The sequence below is a fragment of the Wyeomyia smithii genome, chromosome 3 (assembly GCF_029784165.1).
Source record: "Wyeomyia smithii strain HCP4-BCI-WySm-NY-G18 chromosome 3, ASM2978416v1, whole genome shotgun sequence".
In the NCBI taxonomy this organism is placed as follows: domain Eukaryota; kingdom Metazoa; phylum Arthropoda; class Insecta; order Diptera; family Culicidae; genus Wyeomyia; species Wyeomyia smithii.
This window is the reverse complement of record NC_073696.1, coordinates 248,464,109-248,486,748: the sequence shown is the minus strand read 5'-3', so window position 1 is coordinate 248,486,748 and position 22,640 is coordinate 248,464,109. Positions and strand designations below refer to the sequence as shown.

Below are 22,640 nucleotides of genomic sequence, written 5' to 3'. Positions count from 1 at the left end.
CTGTCATATTGAAGTCGTCGATCAAGTTACAGATTAAAGAAGATCGGTTGTCGTCGTACAGCGACCCCCATAGCGAACAGTGAGAATTAAAATCTCCCAATATCAAAAAAGGCGCGGGAAGCAACTCTGCTATATCAGTGAGATGCTTCTGTTCAATCCGCGCGGATGGAGGCATATATAACGAAACAAGGCATAGGTCTTTTCCATTCATATTCGTTTGAATGGCAACGACTTCAATATTCGAGATCGAGGGGAGGTCGATTCGGAAGAAGGAATAGCACTTTTTAATCCCTAAAAGTACCCCTCCACCGTGTGAGTCTCGATCTCGACGAATAATGTTAAAATCGTGGAAATTGAGTTGATCGTTTGAATTGAGAAAGGTTTCACAGAGCGCAAATGCGTCACAATTGTATGTATTTATTAAATGAGAAAATAGATCGAATTTGGGGATGATACTTCTGCAATTCCACTGTAATACAGTGATAAAATTCCTAACCTCTTTCGCCGTATTAGTCATCGAAAGATATGATAGCTGAAATGAGGGGCCAAGTTGCTGCTAGTTGCATCAAAAAGGTTTTCACTGTAGGAAGAAGGGCAAGAAGAATATTTTGTAGGGGATCTGGTATGTTGAATGTTTTAAATATCCAGTCCACAAAATCAGAAAATTTTATGAACCCTGTTTCTTTTTTATCTTCTGATCGAGAAATGGGTGCACGAGGGGTTTTTGGTGCCCCAGGAAGCGGTGGGTACTCCTGGTTTGATTTAAAATTAAAACTGGTAGGTACTTGCTTCGGTTTTCCTTCACCGCTTCCTTTTTGTGTTGGCTTATTGGTCATTCCGCTAGGGGTTATCTTGCGACCTTTGCGAGAAAGATTAGGAGAGTTGATCATTCTCCTCTTCCTAGATCCTTCTGGCATGGCATAAGAACACCCTTCGAGGGGATCGTCAGATGTACCCTCATCGGTTGGCAAAAAGGAAAAGATGTTTCCTGTCGAGGGTGGCTCAGCACTCTTCAGCATTTCTGCGAAAGAGCGCTTTGATCGTTCCTTGAGGGAACGCTTTATTTTTTCCTCGCGCTGTTTGTACGCGGGACACGCCGAAAGGTCATGCCGAGTTCCCTCGCAGTAAAGACACTTTTCAGTATCCTCACTGCAAGCGGTCTCAGCATGATTGCCTCCGCACTTGCTGCAGCGTGCCTTGTTGCAGCAGTAGGTGGCTGTATGACCTAACTGCTTGCAGTTTTGGCAATGCATGACCCGCGGTACGAACAGGCGTACAGGCAGACGAACCCTGTCCAAAGAGATGTAGTTCGGCAGTGCGGATCCGGCGAATGTTACACGGAAGGAATCTGAAGGGAAGAATTTCTTCTTCCCTTTTTCGATGGATACTGAATGCAATTGCTTGACATCCAGTATCTTTACATCTTGAATCAGGGGGTTCTTGAAGCAGCCAACCCCGTGACGCAAAATGTCATCGACCGTGAGGCTTCCTTCGGTAACCACAACGTCGATCTCCACGTCCTTGGCAGGGATGTACACGCGGTACTCTCTCGTGAAGAGCTCGTAGCTAGCAATTGCGTTTGCTTGCTTCAAGCTACTCACAACAACTCGCAGTTTGTTCGGTCTAACCTTTGTAATTTCGGTTACGTCCGAAAACTGTTTTGCCAGGTCCTTGCCGATTTGAATTATATTTAGAGGCTTCTTTATGGGCCTGAAGTAAACTACGAACGGAACTTTCGAAGCATCTGGGTAAGCTTTCACCCGTGTTGCCGGTACCCTTGGTACGGGGCTAGGTAGCGGGGAAGGTAGAGGGGAATTGATGGGGGAGATCTCAATCTCTTCCCCAGTTGTTTCCACATCCAGGAATAGTTGCACCTGCATGTCGTCCATTTTGCGGGAGCGTTACGCTCTACTGCACACAAACGATAAATATTCGAATGTGAGGGGGGGTCAAGTAGTTGCTATTAAATTTTAAAAACAATTTTTCAAACTACAATGGATCAAAATAAAAAAAAAGGCAGTAATACTAATACTAATAACAATAGTAATAATAATAATAATAATAATAATAATAATAATAATAATAATAATAATAATAATAATAATAATAATAATAATAATGATAATAATAATAATAATAGTAATAATAATTATAATAATAACAATAATAATAATACTATTAATAATAATGATAAAAATTCTAAAGTGAATACTTCACCGAACGTCTAAGTCACGACCTCACGGCTGATAGTAGGATTAATCGAGCGTCTCCGCAGAACAAACAATGACGATCCAGCTTCGTGTTGTGACACAGTGGCCGTATCCTACACGCGACCTTGTAGATGCCACTTGTAGTTGACTTCCACTCGCTCGATCGTATGGTGGTCCGTGCTGCTAGCGGGGTAACAGCGGTGCGGGAGAATTATTCTTGCTGATATATCAGCTGCGTATCGGATCACTGGCGGGGTAGCCTGCCCCTACCAGTGTGCAGAAGATGTTTCTGCCGATATATTGCAGGCTATTGTTATCGCACACAAGAACTAATCGAAAAAAAAACACCCGTACGATAACTCGTGTATTGTTATTTTGCGAATCAAACGGAGATAAACAATTTGCGTCTAATCAAGACGAAAGCAAAACAACGAATGATAGCTATTGATGAAAGTTGTCAATTTATTTCTATCTCAAATGCATTATCTGAAAATGCAGGTTCTCCACAATCTTTGAGAATTTTAGATTTTCAGAGTGTAAGCGAGAACATTATTCTTCTCGAAGGCCTAGGCTGTATGAAAAAATCCGAAATAAAGACTTTTTAAATCTTGCTGCGATAACGAGAAGTGGAATAACATGGATACTCTGTTTGCACTTAGTCTTAAATTAGAAAGCAATATTGATATCTTACATGAGCATAGTGTATCATATCATAGAGATAAGTAACTTTTCACCTGCGCACACTAGTAAACGTGTATGGCCATGTAGAGTTGCTTAAACACTTTTTCCTAATTTTGCCGATTACGTTCACCAGCTACTTTAGATTCCTGGTTACAAATTTAATACATTAAATAAGTATTCAACTGAAAAATTTTCCAGCTGTTCAAAACGTAGCATTGCAAACAAAACAGCGATTTATTTGTGTTTTTCTCAATGGGTGGCACTAACACATTCGTACGTAAATAGGTGTATACATCTTTGGTAAAGCTTTTCAAAAAATCTGCATTTCATTTGAGCATGCGAACTGTGGGATCAGATTTTGCTACAATGCTTGGCTCCCGAAAGCTGTAAATGTTTCTTACTCTTCGCAAATCTAGGTTCAACGTACAATTTAGTATATATTTTATAAGAAGTGAGACGGGAGCTTTGGATGAAAAGGAGCTAAGTAAGCATTGCAGTTTCTTCTAAAATCTGGTTCAAATTTCCAAGAAAAAGCTTAAGGGTAATTTATTTACACCAGTTAAGACGTACTACGAAGAGTGTAAAGATTATGAAAAGTTGTCCATGATTGTTGATTTCCTTTGAGAAATAAATAGCGATACGAAAAAAAAGGGATAGAGAAGAGGAAAGAGCAGTGAGAGAGAAAAATTATCCAGAAAGTAAAATATCCCATGTCTTAAATATACTTTGGTCAAAACTCTACAGTTTAAGCAACCAATAGAAGATCGCACTCAGTATGATTTTCAAAGATCTCTGGGGCTTTCATTCATGCGAACATCAAATTCGGAATAAGCGTTCTGTAAAGAGAGTTTTTTTTGTTATTTTTCTTTTTTGGGTCGATTTTGATATACTACACATATAAACAACATATTTACACATACATACGTTCAGGTACACATACACAAACATACATAAATTGTTCAATTCGTCGATCTGAGAAAATTGGTATACAACACATAGCTCTCCGTGCCATTAATTTTGCCTTAAAAGTTGAATTTCTTATATAAAAATACTCTTTGATCAATATTTTAAAATCTAAGCCACTTATCGAAAATCCACTCGGTAGCATTCTGAGGGAGCACAGTAGCTTTCGTTTGCGTATAAGATCATTAAAATCGGATATTGCGTTGTGTAAGAAAGGTGCGTTAGTATTTTGCGGCACATACATACAGACAACATACATACACACACACACACACACACACACACACACACATACACACACATACACACGAACAGACATTGCTCAGTTCGTCGAGCTGAGTCGAATGGTATATACGATTCGACCCTCCGGATCATGGATCTATTTTGCGTTTTTCGACCGATTTTTTAACCTTTGTTTAGAATAACAAAGGTAAAACGAAAATGTTGGAAAATCATAAGCTTTGGAAGTTGAAAAGCTCATGGATTCAAATAAAAAAAGGCATAAAGTAAAAATCAGAAATAAAAAAGTTAGAAAATCACGCATGTATTCAGAAATTGTCAAAACATATTATTAGAACAAATGAAAAAAATATAAAGAGAAATAAAAGAAAAAACATAAATGAAAAGTTTCAGCCAAAAAAACAAAATAAAAGGGGAGATGATTAAAACTCAAAACTTTAAGATGCTTAAATGTAACCAATACATTTGAAAAAGTTGAAAATCAATAGAATAAAACTAAATAGACTGAAAAGTCAACAAAATAAAAATCTAAAAGTCCCAAGGTCAAAATCAGTTTACAAAATCATGAAACTAATATATAAAAAGTAGAAAAGGTGAGTCAAAAATTCAAACAAGTGAAATAAGTCCAAGAAGTAGAATCAATGACAATATAAGTTTTTAGTCGAAATGTAAAAAAAAGCTACAGAGACAGAAAAACGAAAAAAATTAAAAGTTGAAAAGTCCGAAAGTCAAACAGTCTAAAATTTAGAAGATTAAAAAATCAAGTAGTTACAATATCAAAAAATTCAAATAATCATGATGTCAAAAAGTTCAGAATGTTGGGACGTACTAAAAAGTTCTGAAGAAGACTAATCACTAAATAAAGAAAATGAAAATGCTTAGAAGTTTAAAATTTTGATTGTAAAAAAAATTCAGAGATTAAGATACATAAGTTGAACATTGAATAAAAAAAAATTCGAAAAAATTAAAATTAGAAAATCACGTGAATTTGCCGTGAATTTGAAAATCTAGAATTTGCCGAAACATTTAAATGGAGAAAATAACTAAAGAGGAATAAAGCCAAAATATCTATGGAAAGTTTCAGCAAAAAAATACAAGTAAAAATGATTAAGGGTCTTTCAACATTCTAAAGTTTTTACTAATCAACAGTTTTGAAATAGTAAAAATACAAAACGTAAAATAATGAAACTGCTGAAAAGTGAAAAGAAAATTAAAATCAAAAAGTCCGAAGGTCATATAAATTTACAAAATCAAGAAGCTGAAACATTAAATGTCGAAAAAGTGAGTCGAAAATTCAAACGAGCGAAACAAGTCAAAAAAGCCAAATAAATAAAAAACTGGAATAAAATGCTTCAAGTAAGAAAAAAACAAAAAAAAACTACAAAGTTAGAAAATTAAAAATTTAAAAAGTTGATAAATCTGAGGGTCAAATAATTAAAAAATCAAAAAGTTGGAAAGTCAAAAAACCAAAAAGTCAAGAAAAATTGGAAAAATTGGTGAAAAGTGTAAAAATTATTTATCATTAAAAACAAAAAGGAACAACAAAAATTGATTAACCAAAAACTTAAAATATTCAAAGAATAGAGAAATTAAAAAGTAAAAACGCCAGAGAATACAAATCGAGCACCAAAAATGTAATGTAATTCGAATAATCAGAATACCACAGCCAAAAATCAATAACTTAAAAAGAAGAAAACATAGAAATTTAAAAATTCAGAATGTTGAGACGTAGTTTAAAATTAGAGAAAAGTCAGACAGTCAATGAGTAAAAAAATAAGGAAGTTGGAAAATCATCAGTTTTGAGTCCTAATAGAGCAGTTTCGTGCTAAAAGGTCTTATCTGATTTTTTTTTTGCTGCGATCATATCGCTGTAATTGTGCTCTATCGAAAATTTTTAGACTCGTTTTTTTTGGTAAGGAAAAACTCTGTCATACGGTTACTAAAAAACCGGCTTAAAAAAACTCCACTTTTCAAAAATGTGTAACTTTTGAGCTGTTTAACCGACTTTAAACCATTTGGCATTAAACTAATGGTAATTAATGGACCTTTAATGGAAAAATATTGAGCTGTACTTCAAATAACAATAACCATGCGAAAATTATTGTACTATCCGTTTTTTGGCCGTTCTTGAGGATTTTAGAAGACCGTGTCGTTTGATTTATTTTTGGACTCTAGGAAATTGTACTTTAAATGTAAAATTGTCACGGCGGTATATTTTTTAACCACCATGACCACGATGCGTCTCCATTGAAAAAAGCTAATGCAACAAACGGTAGCGTCTTCTGTCCTGTGTCATGAACCTTTCAAACGGCAAAATACGGTTTGTATAGTAATACTGCATTGTAGTAGCTTTTCTCAATGGAGACGCATGGTGGTTATGTTGAACAATAACGGTTAAATAAATTATGTGTGTGTGTTTACAATTCATCTCCCTTTGGCCGGCAGTGCTTTTATGTAAAAAAAACCTATCTGCATCTTTTTCTATTTGAAGCTGATTCATACTTTATTTTTTTAATATATTACATAATATAAAGATGTATATATTTTTAGCCTTGGAGATGAAATGTGACAGCTCTAGTGTTCATCCAACGACCCATTTCAAGAATGCCTGGTAATACACGTTCATTCCGAGATCGCCTTCATGAACACTAAGCCCCGCATGAATGCGTTGTTATATCTATTAGACATAACATTGTATTCACACTTCCAGACTAATCTACATTAGTGGCTCGTAAAATAACGGTTAAATAAATTTTTCTCTAAAATAGAAAATTCACTCCCGTGAAAATTTTTTATTTTATGTAAAATTTTCTGTAGAGTCTAAAAAATATATCAAACTATAGGGTCACCTGGGTCCTAAACCTTCCAAAGTTGGCCCACAACTGTTTGTAGCATAATTTCCGCATGGTTATTGTTATGTAAAGTACAGTATAAGATTTTTTCTTGAAAGGTACATTAATTATTTATGATGCCAAAAGTTACAAATTTTTAAAAGTTGAAATTTAGATTTCTAAAAATCGGTTTCTTGTCCAACTGAATGATTTCACTAGGGCCAAACAAAAAAAGGGGTCTATAGTCGAAAAGTTATAAGGTTAAAATATCTGGCAAGTTATAAAGTCAAACAGTCGAAAAATCAGAGAAGGAGAAATGAAATGACAAAAAGTCAAAAGAGAAAGTCTTAAAATTATTAAATAAATGAAAAAAGTTGGAAAAAGTCATAAATGTACGAGCTAAAAGTCCAAAAAATCAACAAAATCAATAAGGACAAACAGTCAGAATATCCAACGATTGAAGATCGCAGAGATTATAATTCAAAACACAAAGCTCAAATGTCAAAAAACTCAGTGTCAAAACACGAAAACCGAGTTCAAAAATCAAGAGGCCAACACAAAATCATAGTACTCTACAATTAATATTGAATTATAATAATCCTTTTATTATTGCAAACCAATTGCCTTTTGTGAAATTGATAATTCCTCATTTATCATCGCGCCAAAGTACACAGCTGATGTCTTTGAACGCTTCAAAATGGCAAGAAATGGTGGGAGAATAATCCAAACCACCGTTTCGAACGAAAAATTTAAACGCACCAAGGCAACGAGGTAAAATCTAACCCCTTTCTCACCTAATTAGTGCAATAAGCGTTTGATTTTATTACGACTAGGATCTTTTTCTTGCCCCTCTAGCTCTAGCGCGCTTCGTGTTGTGTTGAGCTGCCGAGCTACTTTATGTTGTCCTACCCATTCATTGTTCCAACAACGGCAGTCGTGTCGTAGAGCACGGCAAACGGTGGCGGCATTCTGTATTTTTGCTGTCTGTTTCCGTATTCCGCACACACTACACCACACCTCATTCAGAAGCAAATCCCACTACTAGAGGGAAAGTGTTAGGAGCAGCTCAGTCTCAGGCCAGAACGCTCTACAACCCTAGAGGAAGTTTTTAATTCAATTCTTATTAACGTGAACTCTATAGGTCTCTACGGAGCTATCTAGCACGGGACGGCCAGCTGTGGCGATTCTCAAGCCGATGGCCAGTTAGAATAATCTAGCCAGCATAATCAAATCGATCTCGTTATCCCGGCTGTCAAACAATACTGCCTTGTTTGCGGTGATTTTGGAATGAACGTCCTGACAAAATTGTTATTTTTTGCGACTGTCGTCGGTTTGCCATTCCCCGCTTGAAGGATAGAGCGGCGAACACACATTGATTCACAACGCCACCGCCGAAAGATCACCTTTTTTCCGTATTGTTTTATTATTCTCACCATTCAGCAGAATAGAACCCTTGCCTTATACAATACACTCTCGGTCGGTTGGTCACTTCGCCAGCTTCGTATCTATAGTTGAAGAGAAGCAAAAAGGACTTCTGCCTGCCGCCCCCAACTTATGCTGTTTTTTTTTCTTCTCGCACACACAAAAGCAGCTGTATATAGCCTTACTTTTATGATTATTTTATTGATTTTATGATACTCGCTCGACTCTGGTCAGAGCACAAGCCTCACTTTATCACTGTACACTTTTATGACGCGACTAGTGGAAGCCACATGATCCACACCGTTGTTGTCTTGTGCGATATTTTCTTCCTTCTTGCCGTTACTTTAACTGCCAAATAACACACTAGTATGAGTACGAGTACACCAATAGTAGCGAGAAAAAAAGGGGCTCTTCGAAACCGTTTAGAATGGCAAACAACAATGGGTGAAAGAATACTTTTATCTCGTCTCACAATTCGCAAGGCACGGAGCCATCGAAGTCATCGTAAAGCTCCCCAGGCAGGACACTGAGACTTTTTTGTTTGTTTCGACCCTGGCATAGATATAGTCCTTCGCGGTGGCTGTTACTGCTCTTTCCCATTGTCACCACACTAATCGGATTTGCCGAGCTGCGGTCAATGGTAATACAACGGGACGCACATATTTTCCGTGTCGCTGGTCACCCGTTAGACGAAATACCCGAGCGGGGGTGTGCCTGTAAATAAATAATAAGATTTGTTCTCATTAGGTGGACATATGATGCGAAAACAGGACGACAGCGAGTTAAGCATTCTCTCCCGCGCCCTGTGGGTGGCTAGGCTAGTGCCTCAACACATACGTAAGTACGGTATTTGGATTAATCGTCAATCGACAAACAGCTGGTAGAATGACCAATTAGGTGTCTATACATACGAAACTATGACCCCATGACGGTGGAAGGGAAGCGAACCAAACCATGGGTCTTTAAAAATTTACAGTTTCATTTTTCTACGACGTGCGATTTGTACAATGGGTTCTTGTCCTAGAATGGTATTTTCTTACGAGGGGTGAATTGTTTGCAATTTTATGTAGTTATTACGGTTATTAATAGAATGTACTGTGCGACCAACTACAAGTGGCGACTTCCACTATACTTGTGAATTGCTTTTTTTTTAAATATTGACAATTTATTCTCTTGTGCAGTTTGAGGTGTTTACAAGGTAGGAATGCAAGCCTCATTAAAGCAAATTGAGAGAACAGAATTTCGTATCGCTAGGACTAGGCGTCATATAGTGTCGTCACTTATAAATAATTGCTACAAGCGGAAAGGAAAAACAATCCGGGTATCTACGAACCTTAGATCTTCAGCGTTGAATGTTTCAAAATGGCTTTCATTATATTTCTCTAAAGGTTATTATGATTTAGCGTATTTGCTATTTTATTGGACAGTGTTTGCAATTTTTGACTGTTTTGATGTTTTCAAGATATTTTTTATATTTTTCGCTTGTAACACTCTGGAAATATCGGATTTGTATTTTCTCAGTACCACGACATTTTTCAAGATTTTTAACTGTGTGTGATCTAATGTTTTGTAATTTTGTTTTTCTTTTATTGTCATAGCTGCGAGGTATATGACAAACATTAATTTCGATGTACTCTAAATTTCTGGTGGAGCATCTGAACTGCACAGTGAAGCCCATGCGACTATAACCAACAACCTTCTTATAAAATGGTGCAAACGTCAGCTAGAAAATCATTTTACCGATAATTAAGTTGTGGTATGTAGATGTTAACTGAAGTTTTTTGGTTCGATGAACTAAAGTTTCGAAACATAAAGCTTTAACAATTATTTTACTAATGTGTTCACACAGTATAATTACACGAAAAATAAGTAAAGTGTCACAGACGGATGTTCATACTCATAAGGTTATTCAAGTTTTTAAGTGTGAAATAACTGTTTTGGATGACTTACACTCCATAATTTAAAGCAATTCGTGTATGTCATCAGTAATGTGGTGCCGCTTCTTTTCTACCTCAATGTACTATGTCTTGAGAAGATTTTCCTAAATTTTCAGAGAAATTTGAGAAGTAAGCTAGAGTCAGCGGTTCTCAACCTTTTTGTGTCCGCGTCCTCGTAATAGTTGTAAGATTCCATTTAAAAAATCATGAAACCATAATATTCCTCAGTTTCAGAGCACATCCGCATATCACTAGTTATTTTTGAGTAATTTCTGTACAAAAACATCATTATTAAATACATTTTTCATTACGGTTAATGGCACTTAGTGTGTACTTTTACCCCGCGGTTTATGCGTACTTTTGCCCTACAACTGGTTTGAGTTTTAGGACAAACATCCAAATATTTCCGGCAAAACAAATTCACCCTACAAACCACAATTATACAAGAGTTTTTTTAGCTCTGTTGTTTTCGAGTTTCTGTAGTTTCCGAATAGGTCAATCATAGTTCTCAAAACTGAAAAAAATAGATCAAAACAGCTCAAAACACAACTTTCCTCATAGCTTCGCCCCATTTAAACGGAATCTTATGTGTTTACATGTGTGATTAACTGACGTTATAATACTGAAAATTCATACAATGTTGCCAGTTTATTTCGCCCGTATGCTCCGAAAAGGCCAATGCGTACTTTTACCCCGTGCGTACTTTTGCCCTTCACTACTCTACATGAAAACAAGTATTGTCTTTTAATCTTGATAAAAAGGTAATATTGATGAAAAATCCTTCATTTTCATAACCTCATAGCTCAGCCGTTATCTCAAAATTAACAACAAATGAAAAATTGAAAAAAAAATTCTTGAGCGTCTTAGTAAAATGATATACGAAATCAGAAAAAAAAGTATTATATGTTTCCATTGGTATTAGAAAAATAAGTTTTTTAAATTTTTTTTGCATTTGAAATTTCCCTTTGGGAGCATGTATAAATGACGTAGGTTTTTTTGGGTTTTTTTGACTCCCCCTCCCCCATCGTAGCTTTTCGTCACGAAGTTGCAGACCCCCTCCAGATAATGACGTAGCTTTATAACAACCCCCCCCCCCCCCCGTGAAAATTTGTATCAATAATGAACAAGAGAAGGCAATAAAGTATTGAAAATGAACCGTAACAGACAACACGGTAATAAAAAAGAACAACTAGAACGAATCTAATTTTTTTCCTGATTCCATATTTGCTACGTAGCTTGACTTGACCCCCCCACCCTACCCATCGTCTCATTTCGTCACAAAACTGCAAATTCCCCTATCCCCCCTCGAATGCTACGTCATTTATAGATGTTCCCTTTATTGAAAAGGATATTGGCATTTTGGATTAACGGTATGCTCGTTGTAAACATAAAACAAACAGTTGAAACTTTTCCAAGCACTTGTATCGATAATCGTATCTCATGATAAATTTTTCTAAATGAATTAGGTAGAAACAAACAGACAAAAAATCTGCAGAGAAACTTCAGAATTAATTCTTGTAAGTCGGTTGGAAACTTTATTCATTAATTGCATTTTTATTTAGCATTTCAAAACATGAATCTGGGTGTCAAGTTAAGTTCGAAGAGGGAATTCTTTGATTTTCAGGCTTAATTGAAATGGTATTTATTCGAGTAGATACATACTCTTCTCAGAGGAGCCCAAATGATAAACGTGAAAAGAGTGTAATTAAAAGATGATAACAGTAGTCTAGCAACTTCAAATCACAAAGAAGACCTGTTTCGATATTTTCTTCACAACAACAATCCGGTATGTCATACTTTTTGATATTTCTTTGAAAAGTTATTTGAAAAAAAAAAACTAACAAAAAATTATTAAAGAAAAAATCGTTATCTTACAGTTGATTTCAAGTCTCCAAGTTGCCATATGCAAGCCATATGCTCGAATCTCGACTGAAATAGTCATTGAGATACGAAACCTATAAACGTTGGTTACGAGAGCCTTGTGGAATAATTTTAGCTGTAACAACAATGATATAAATCCTCATGCATAGAGTTTTCTTTGATAGACTTCAATGGTGTTAAAGGTGAGTTTATTTTACTAACAATTTGGTTTAAATCTCTGCGCTATATGGGTTTTGGACATGGTAACTGTTTTAGCTAAAATTAGACGATAATGAATTTCAAATATGTTTCTACTTCAACATAACACTGGTAGAAAAATGCGAAAAAAGTTGCCCTAAAGCTCGAACAAGTTGTCCTTAAAAAATATAGGTTTTTAACCAATCCTGTGAATTTGGAGCCTTTAGTAAACCCAGAAGTACATCAAAAAGTCGCTGAGTAATTGCTCGCCGGATTTGTCGCTTCTTCGTTTCCTTACGAGAAAACTTTATTAGTTAAGTCTCAGAAAAAGTTATCTTTGCTAGTGGCATTCAAGTTCACAGAAATGGATAAAAAGCTATAATCTTTCATTTTTTTATCAATCTAAGCTCTACGGTAAAACCTGTGTTTACCAGTGTAATCATTTCCGATGTTGTAGTTACTTTTCTTCTCAGCTTTGGTAATATTAGAGAGTAACATACCTCGCGTGAATTATTGGTCCTCATATCTACAAACATTGTGCAATGCAGTCTCTCCCCCTTTGCACATTCCTTCTTTCCATCACTTACGCGACGGTGCCTATCTGTGATGTTAGTCCTCTCCGTAGGTATTTAAGACAATCACACGGGTTTTTCATCATACAGGTAGGGTAATCGCTCCTATATTCATCTCAGTACCTATATTCATCTCATCACGTCTTTTTGATCAATTTATCGTCAAATTTTACCATATTTTCAACGTAAAACTTTAAACCACTTGACAAAATCGAGAAGCAAGTAGATGTACTTTCAAAATTTATAGAAATTTTACGTAAATTGGACAAATGAGAGAAATAAGATGAATACAGGTGCACCTAGCTGTTGAGATGAATAATGGAGCGATTACCCTAGCAGTTTTGTTCATTGCTATTTCGTTCAATCGAATTTGCAAGTTCAAATGTCTGGTCGTGGCCAAGTCGAGGGATATTCATCTCGTGGTGGGCTTCAACCATCGGTACATTGTCTGCTGCGTAATGAAAATAATGCGCGTGGGTGCTGGAGAACCTGTTGATCTTGCGGTTTTGATTAGGTACCTTCCAGCAGAGTTGTTGACATTGATGAAAACGACGCTGGGACCGTTCCTTAACCACGTGGTCATATTTTGATCAGTTTTCATACCCCCGGTGGTCTTTTGGTCCCCCCCTTGCGACTTCAACCACGTGGTCTTTTCATTTGTCAAGTGCCAAAAACTCACTTTAATTCTTACTTTTTTATTATTATCACGTGGTCATTTCGTTAACCCCCCACCCCCGTGCGTGGCCTTTCGTGGTCTTTTGACAAACCCCCGGTACCCCTCTTTATGATCACGTGGTTTAGGAACGGCCCCCATGAGGACGCTTGTAGTATACCATTGGACTAACAATAAAACGAGAATCATCTCGTGCCGTATGCAGTCGGCAATCCGCAATGTCCAGTTAGCGGATCGACGGGATTCCACATTATTTGACATGCTCCGAGTGCGATTCCACTAGCTATGTTTTGTCTGGAAAGCGCATTCTATAACAGTTTAAGGCAGTTCCTATCTAGCAACAGATCAGTGCAGTTAGTTCAATTAGGTTAGTTTATTAAATGATTTTTTTAATTATTTTTAGATGACAAATTTTTTGCTAACGAAAATGAACAAGCATTCATCCGGCTCTACTATTGCCCAGGGAGGTGTTCAACCGACTAGAACCAACTAAAACCAATCGTTCTTTTAAGAACGACCACATATATTCAATTCAAGCATTAAAAGTGAGTTTCACCCACGTTGTTTTGTTTTGATGTTGGAGTGGTACTCTATAAATAACCTTCAACATTATCGAAAGACTTCAAGTCAATTAATCAACGCTTTTCTTAATTATCAGAATTATTACTGAACTTAACAGCTTTACACCATCAAATTGATTAACCGCAATCGAGTGTATTCCTAAACCAATTGCTGGCTAAACCAGACTGTCAAAATTTAAACGTTGACTTTGCAGTCGTGTCTTGTAAACAAGCTCCTCTCCTCCCTTCTGATGCAAAATGATTCACTTTGTCGGTAAAGTTTTGAATGCAATTTTTTGGATTTAGGGGAAAAGCGTTGGAACGATGAGTTTTATGAATTAAGTTGACCTACTGATCCTCCATCGTAAACACCACAAGCTTCTTATGAAAAACAGTTTCGGGGAATAGATCATAACTTCAACAACAACCGATTATTTTTATAAACACATGCTTTTTTGTTGTTTAAAATTGTAATATTAGAATTATTGTAATAAAAAAAATTGTTACACTCCTAAAAAAAAATAAACTTTCTTCATTTTTCTCGAGCAAAAAGGTATATAACCCCTTGAGTAAATTTTTCATTAGCATCTCGAAGGTCAAATCTTCAGTGACGCTAATCATTTCGCCAGCCAACTAAAAATTAAGCAAAATCACTTATCCATTGATCGTTAAAAAAGAAATTATGACTTGAAAGACATACAATGTCTCGAACAATAGAAAAAGCTCGAAAATAAACCCTCCTAGTGCTATACGAATCACTTGGATTTGGCTTAACAATGCAATGGTTGCAAACGCCTCGAAACCATCGGAATGCTACAGAAGCTAACAAACTACACGTTCACAAACTGTTATAAAATTCTAAAAGGGGGGCTGCCACCATCTGGTCAAGTTGGTGCGAAATCCGTCAATAGTCAATACCACCGCACAGTGGGGAATCGCTGGCCATCAGCCAAAAAATTTTTTTTTTCGTTTGCCGTTTCATAATATTTTTCCTTTATTGCTATAACATTCAAGTGTCTAAATCCAAAATTTGGCAATATCATGAAATCTGAATTTTTTATGACTTTTCAAAGCTTGGCGAACTGACGTTTTTGTCTTTTTTTTTTTTTTTTGAAAAAAGTACATTCCTTTGAAACGCTCTGTAGCTTCAATGATAGTTTAGATTTTTTTGACGTCAAAGAAAAAGTTGTTGTAATTATTGTGCAAAACAAACCCTTTTCATTAGATATTGTGAAATTAGATCATAGTAGGCCTGACACTAGAAAACAATTTAAAACAACGTGATTTTTTTGTAGAAAAGTAGCTTGAAAGTTTAGTTGCCGCAGTTTGCCACGGTTGGGACTAAATTCAAAATTTAGATAAAAACGTAAGCTTTCAAATGCATATTGTCCGCTGTAGCGCAAAACTGCGCGAATTGTCATTTTAGTGAAGAAAGCGATGGCAGATTTTTTTAGTTTTCATTTTTGAAGTTGAAATTTCATCCAGGATAAATTTTAATCATAACCATGATACCCCATTAATGAAAATTTATGATATCGTACTCAATTCGTAAGGATAAAATATAAATTTGGGCAAAAATCACAAAATTTATCAATGAAAAGTTATAAAATAAGTGTTAAACAAGAAAACAGTAAACAAATCTTTATGAAATTTTAATTATGTCAAACTTTATCACTTTCTGCAAATTTGAAACAATATTAAAAATATTCAGCCCTTTTCAATTTATGATCAAGAACTTCGCTAAACTGATTGAAGTGTCAAATACTAGCAGCAAATTCATAGCATCAAACTCCGGCTAACAATAGCCCGTTTGAAAATTGCTTTTGCTTCGCACTCGTTTGCATACAAAAGTAAAGCACATATTTTGCTTTATGAGAAAAAAACAAAGAACAGTCGTCGCCCTCCGCATCTTTTCGTATTCATTTAGAACGTTAGGTCATGCCAGTGTCTTGGTTTTCGAATTCATAAATTCGTTGAATTTTATTATGGAGCCTTCAACTTCAGCGGCACCACCTAATACAATGTCTAATAAGTTGTCAATTCATGGTGTTATACATGTATTTAAATGTTCTCTTTCAACCATAGAAACCGGATTAGATAGATAACATATATAAGAAACAATGAAACGTCGAAAATTACTAGAAGAAATGAAAATTACAGCGAAAGACATTTTTGATGAACTTCAAATTTTCTGGAAACAATTCAACACGAGGTTTAAGCGATCACAGCGAAAAATGATGATGCTGATGATGATTTTTTCAATTTGTAATTAGTTTGTATGTTGTTGTTTTAGTTTATTAAAAAAATATATATATATTTAGGCAAAATTTGTTCAGTTCGAGAGGTCGTCCATAAATTACGTATTTTTTTTTCAATGGGGAGGATGCCCGATGGCACTACTTGTGGTCAAAGATCATATAATTCTATAATAAAGGAAAAAAGTGCCAAAAAATATTAAAAATTGGATTTCGCGCTTCATGGACGGCCCCAAACAAAAAAATGGATGCCAAACTCGTGTTCAGCGCCCCAAAATTATGTAAATACCAAGTTTTTGTCGTATTTATCGACACTTTTTTGCCAGCCTTTGTATGGAGCGCCCCACTGTGCACCGCTAAAATATAAAAAAAATACGGTGTACAGCTTATGAGTTAAAAAGCGCCTCCATTGAAATGTTGCAGTAGCTTTTTCTATGGAGGCGCTTGGTCACTGCAATTAGAGGGTTTAAAAAATTTCTGTCCAAAATAAACATGTATGGCTCCGTCAAAATTTGTGAAATTGACTGGAAGATCCAAACAAAAATATCAAACGCTAGGGTCTTCTTGGTCTTAAAACTTTCAAAATGGCAAAATACAGTTTGTGTTACAATCATACAGTCTTTATTTTTATTTTCGTTACGTTATGTCGAGTTACCTTATATCGAAGCAAAACATCTATTTTTTTATAATTTATGCAAGATTGTTAATGATTCATCAAAGATGCGCGAAAACCTATTTCCCATCACCTATCAGTGTTTTTAAACCTTTCATATGTCCATGTAGGAAAATTTTCAACAAGCAAAAATTTTTTTTTGAATTGATACAAGACTCAAAGATGCGTGAAAAGCTATTTCCCATCACCTATCAGTATTTTTAAACCATTCTTATGCCCATTTGGGATAATTTTCGCATTGGTTTTTTTGGTTTCAAAACTAACTACAAACATTTTTTGAAGCAATGTAAAAACAATTACTGCATCATTCATTTTGAATTTCAATACATCTTGAAAATCTACGTTATATCGAGTTACGTTATATCGAGATAGCCTTATATCGAGTTTTCCTTATATGGGAGTATGACTATATTAGTTCGGTATAGTTATTGTTATTGAAAATACTGTTTTCCACTAATTACCTTCAATTTGACGGCAAAAAATTTCAAATCAATCAAACGGTTCGAAAGTAACAACTTTTTGAAAATTGAAAACTGTGAAAAATGTCGACTTCTTGGAGCGCTCTATTTCAGAAAGTGTTACCTTAAGGGAACAACCGTTGCTCAAGCATTATCGAAGAAAAAAAATCCGTGGATAACGGATCACAGACCTCTTCAAACGTCAATTGATGCATTTGAGTCAGGCGTTAATGGAAAAACGTCAGCAATTCAAGGATCGAAACCACGACAATATTAGGCTTCATGTTACAAAATTAGTGAAAATTTATTTAGAAGCGCTAAAATTCCTGTCATCGTTAGAAAGTCCTAGACATTGCTCCTTCTGATTCATTTCATTTGTTCCGGTCTATGAAGCATCGTTTTTTAGAGTGAAACTTCGACACTTTGTTCTTTATTTAAAAGATGAGTAAAAATAGCACGAAACGATAGATTATACTTTGAGTAATTTCAGTGTAATAAGATTTAATCCATTAAACATTCTCTTATTCAATCTATTCCGGAAGGTGCATTTTCAGGGCAGATTACTAAAACACCCAAAACAATAAAAACCAACAATTGTAAAGTTCTTTTCCAATATTCATAAAATCTTTCAATTTCGAAACATATCCCCAGAAAACCGGAATAAAAAATATATTCCGAGGCACCGCTGTAACGCTTTGAGTTTTTTTTTCCAAAAAGTGAAATTCTCATGCTACGAACAAAATTCGAAAACCTCTGGTACTACGTTTTAAAGACAATAGGTTCATGTACCGCTTGGAATCAAAACCGAACTTTATAATAGTTTTTTGAACTAGTTTTGTTGTAAAAACAATTAAGTGCGTACTTTTGCCCTCACTACTCTTGTTGCCTTTGCAACGTAAAGAAAGCGAATTCCGAAACTTTACAACTGGTTTATTATCCAAGTTAAAGTTTCCTGCAAATTATCAGGATATAGTATAGGATATAATATTAAGTTTTAATTAAGCTTACGTTTTGTAACTTTCTGGCTCGCTTTACTCGGAATACAATGGTTTAATTTAATAACTAATTTTACCTACAAACAAATTTCCAATTTAATTTAAATTTAGATCAAGTTTCAGTTCAGCTTACTCTACGATTTCAAGGTTAACAAATGCACAATTAACACGTTTGGCTTAAAGTCGTACAGATATATAATTTCACGCGTGCGCACTCCTCGGCGATCTCCAAGCAAAAGGAAGTTTTTATCGTTAGGTTCGATCTGCTTCCCTCAATTCAGCAACAAATGACAGATCTGTCGTTATCAGTCGGCATGTAGGTTTCAAGGTGCGCTCACTGACGAGGGGCGTTCACAACAGTCCCCCCCAGTAGTTGGACCCTGGTCCAGCATACTCCTGTTTGCCCCGATGTCCAGCACCGCCGATTTCACCGCAGGTCTCTCGTAGATGCCAGCCGCGGTCTGAACCGTTGCTGAGCGTACTTGACCGTCTTTCGAAACCTTCACTGCAACAATACTTCCTTTGGGCCAGCAGTTCCTCGGAAAGTTGGGGTCGACGACGATGACAATGTCCCCAACAGCAATAGCTTTCACCGCGCTAAACCACTTTTCCCGGCGTGTAATTATGGGAGTATACTCGTTCACCCAGCGCTTCCAAAAATAGTTTGCCAGTACCTGCGATGTTTTCCACGAGTGCTACAAAGCCAAACCGCTATCGTCGTACGGCACCAAAGGTTTAGAACCGTTCGATGATCCAACCAAAAAATGGTTCGGTGTTGCGGTGGAGCGAGAGATGATTCACCGTCAACGGGAACATGGGTCAAGGGCCTGCTATTCACGATGTTTTCGATTTCTGCCATAAGATTCCTAAGGACTTCATCGGATAGCAAGCGTTTCGGTTTAATTTCTTCTAGGATCTTTTTAACCGTCTGTATCATCCTTTCCCATATGCCGCCCATATGCGGGGATGCCGGGGGATTGAAGATCCATGAAGTAGACGTCGTAGTGAACTCACGAACAACTTTGTCGCTGTCGACTTGATCCAAAGCTGTTTTGAGTTCCTTCGACGCTCCCACCAAATTGGTACCTCGATCGCTTATTATTTGCAATGGTGTTCCTCGTCTAGAAAAACAGTTACGAAGAGCCATTATGCACGAATCTGTGGAGAGGGCTATCTCGATGTGAATTCCACGTGTTGTTAAGCAAGTAACCAGTACACCATAACGCTTCTCAGTACGTCGCCCAATGACGACTTGGTACGGGCCGAAATAGTCTACCCCTATGTAAGAAAACGGCCTCACAAAGGCCGCTAACCGCTCTTTCGGTAGGTTTGCCATTTTGGGAGGGTCAGGTTTAGCACGACGGATTTTACAACGGATACACTCTCTACGAACTCTATCGCATTCCACACGCACTCTTGGAATTTCGAATTTCCTCCGAGCCTCATTTACAAATGTTTCATTGCATTGATGGTGATACCTCTCATGGAGATCTTGAAGCACTAGTTTTGTAAGAGGATGACGTCTCGGTAGCACAATCGGAAATTGTGTTTGCTCGTCAGCAAAATCACAAATATCAATGCGGCCTTGTATACGCATTACTCCAGCGTCGTCGAGAAACGGGCTAAGTTTTCGTAAGTAGCTGGTTTTCGGAAAATTTAGCTTACCCGCAGAAAGCAATGACATTTCCTCTTGGTAGCATTCCCATTGAGCGCGCTTATATAGAAAATTACTCGCTGCAAGCAGTTCTTGGCTTGTTAGCGGTCCTCGCAGCAAGAACTCACCTTTCCGTTTTCGTTTGATATTGGCAGGGAAACGTTGCGTCAAAGCGGTAAGTCGTTGTAAATGGCCCCAATCGGAGTAGTTCTGTGGACACAAGATTCCTCCGGGCACCTGGGCGTGATGATGCAGCACGCTTGGTCTTTTTTTTTTTTCCTGTATGGGCTTCCTCACTGCGACCAGAATCGTAGATCTATTGTGAGATATGCCCGGGTGTCTGCTGTATCCCGCACTTCTGTTAATAGCAATACCTCTATTGAGAAGTGGCATGCTTATTATTATTGTTCATCAGTGCTTGTGTGTAATGTGCTACTCTTCCTTACACGCTTACTGTTCTACTATACCGATACTCGTTCCTCTTGCCAAATATCACCAATTATAATTCCCTGTAGAAGTTTCGTCGTGCGTCCTTCTGGCCAGTTTTATTGATAAGAGGGACTTATTTTTTGTTAAGAGGGAGTCACGCAAAGGTATTTTTGTAGATTTCAGCGTAAAGGAAGGGTAACTGGTGGTGGGGAGCCTGAGAATAAACCCATGCTTAAGTCCTTTTTGACATCGGATGGCCTGGTTCTACTAAGATTCGAACCCACGACCATCCGCTTGACAAAGCAGACTCTGTAACCTTGCGGCTACGCAGCTCCCCTACGCTTGGTCTGAGTTCTTCGTTTGTGTCTTCTTTGATCGATGCCTCTGGCCATTCCGATCTCGGTTTCGATAAGAAAGGAGGTCCCGCAAACCATCGGCAGTTAATTTCAAAGCTTGGTAGGCCATCCCATTTTGTGCCTTCATCGGCAACATTTAGTTTCCCACGAATCCATTTCCACTCTTCAACATCTGTGATTTCTAAAATCTCCCCAACACGAAAGGCAACGAACTGGGAATATTTCCGGTGATCTGGTTTTAGCCAGCACATTACGTCACGAGCATCTGTCCAAAAAAACCGTCTAACAATCTTAATCGTATGTCCATCCATAACGGTTTTTGCTAAACGGGCACCAATTTTCGCCGCTTCGAGTTCAAGCCGAGAGATGGATACAAATTTAATAGGTGCTACTTTGCATTTCAAACCGACTAACGAACAACGAATTTTATCTCCCTCGACGAACCGCAAATAACAAACTGCTGCGTAACTGAGTTCGCTGGCATCCACAAACGTATGCAACTCGATTGTACGTTGCTCATTAACCGAAGGAGACACATGGTAGCAACGAGGAATTCGCACGGATTCAACCTTCACCAAAAGCTGCAGCCAATTCCGCCATTTTACTAACTGTTTGTCGCCAATCTCGTCATCCCATGAAGTTCCCGCCCTCCATATTTCCTGGAACAGCAGTTTCAGATAAATCATGTAGTGTGCTATCAGTCCGAGGGGGTCGTAGATTTACATTAGCACGCGCAATACATCGCGTTTGGTGGGGTTTTTGTTAGCAGACGAAATGTTTTGATTACGCTCAGTGGAGAGCTTGAAGCGGAATGTATCCGTCTTAGTGTCCCACCACATTCCGAGGACTTTTTCAAGTACCGTTTCATCGTTTATACTCAAGCTTTTCTCGACCTTTCCAGTTTCACCCAGTGCTTGCATGACGGATGTTGAATTTGAGATCCAGTTTCTCATTGTGAAGCCGCCCTGTAGGTGGATGTACTGGATATCCTTCGCTAGCTTTATTGCCTCTTCTTCTGTGTCGACGTTGACTAACATATCGTCAACGTAATGACCGTTCTTGATGACTTCAACTGCTTTGGGAAGGCGTTCTGCAAAACGTGCCGCATTCTCGTTGATTATAAATTGGGCGCAGCTCGGTGAACATTTGGCGCCAGACGTCATTACCGTTACCACGTATTCGGCAGGCATACCCTCCTCATCGCACCAGATAATTCGCTGGCAGTGTTGATCTCGTTCATTCATCGCTACACGTTAAAACATCTCAGCGATATCTCCAGATGAGGACGGCATTGAGTGAGACTCCTGCCACAGCTGCCGCCGCATCCCAGACGATCCTGACCTTATTCGGCTTGTTCGGATTGAACACGGGAAAAATTGGCAAGTACCATATGCGATCCCTAGACTGTCGCAGTTCCATTTGTGAAAGCTTGCGAACGTAGCCTTTTTGAATATATTCGTCCATCTTTGCTTTGAGTGTATCAGCTAAGCTTGAATCGCGTCCCATCCTCTGCATCAAACATTTATGTCGGCGTAGTGCCATCGGTCTGCTGTCGATAAATCGAATATCGTCGAATTTCCACAGTAGCCCTGTTCGATACCTTCCATTCTCGAATCTTGTCACTGATCGCATAAGCTCGGTTGAACGTGCATCTTCTGTAGACAGTAACATCT

The 22,640-nt window shown here is 37.4% G+C and overlaps 3 protein-coding genes across 4 annotated transcripts in view; all 3 read right to left on the bottom strand.

Annotated features, from left to right (window-relative positions):
* Positions 1-22,640, bottom strand: part of LOC129726504 (protein tipE) — a 92,056-nt gene that overhangs the window by 45,059 nt on the left and 24,357 nt on the right. The window contains exon 2 of one of the 2 annotated variants that reach the window (XM_055683296.1): positions 8,359-9,061. The gene's annotated coding sequence lies outside the window, so the exon portion shown is untranslated. The remainder of the gene's footprint in view (positions 1-8,358; positions 9,062-22,640) is intronic. The other variant, XM_055683297.1, reaches the window with a different exon arrangement.
* LOC129729179 (uncharacterized) lies at positions 18,852-21,653 on the bottom strand. Its single transcript, XM_055687670.1, has 3 exons — positions 21,412-21,653; positions 19,271-19,649; positions 18,852-19,202 (listed from the first exon to the last, which is right to left on the bottom strand). Exons 1-3 carry the CDS (start codon positions 21,651-21,653, stop codon positions 18,852-18,854), a joined length of 972 nt encoding a protein of 323 aa, XP_055543645.1.
* LOC129729178 (uncharacterized) lies at positions 21,687-22,211 on the bottom strand. Its single transcript, XM_055687669.1, has one exon. It carries the CDS (start codon positions 22,209-22,211, stop codon positions 21,687-21,689), a length of 525 nt encoding a protein of 174 aa, XP_055543644.1.

Excerpts from the sequence above, each read along its gene's own strand:
- LOC129729179 (XM_055687670.1), bottom strand. The coding sequence starts at position 21,653 with ATGATTTATCTGAAACTGCTGTTCCAGGAAATATGGAGGGCGGGAACT. Across the intron at positions 19,650-21,411 it reads GCAGCAGTTTGTTATTTGCG|ACGAGGAACACCATTGCAAA; the intron begins GTTCGTCGAGGG and ends CTGTTTTTCTAG. Across the intron at positions 19,203-19,270 it reads TTTGGTTGGATCATCGAACG|GTACTGGCAAACTATTTTTG; the intron begins GTTCTAAACCTT and ends AAAACATCGCAG.
- LOC129729178 (XM_055687669.1), bottom strand. The coding sequence starts at position 22,211 with ATGAATGAACGAGATCAACACTGCCAGCGAATTATCTGGTGCGATGAG.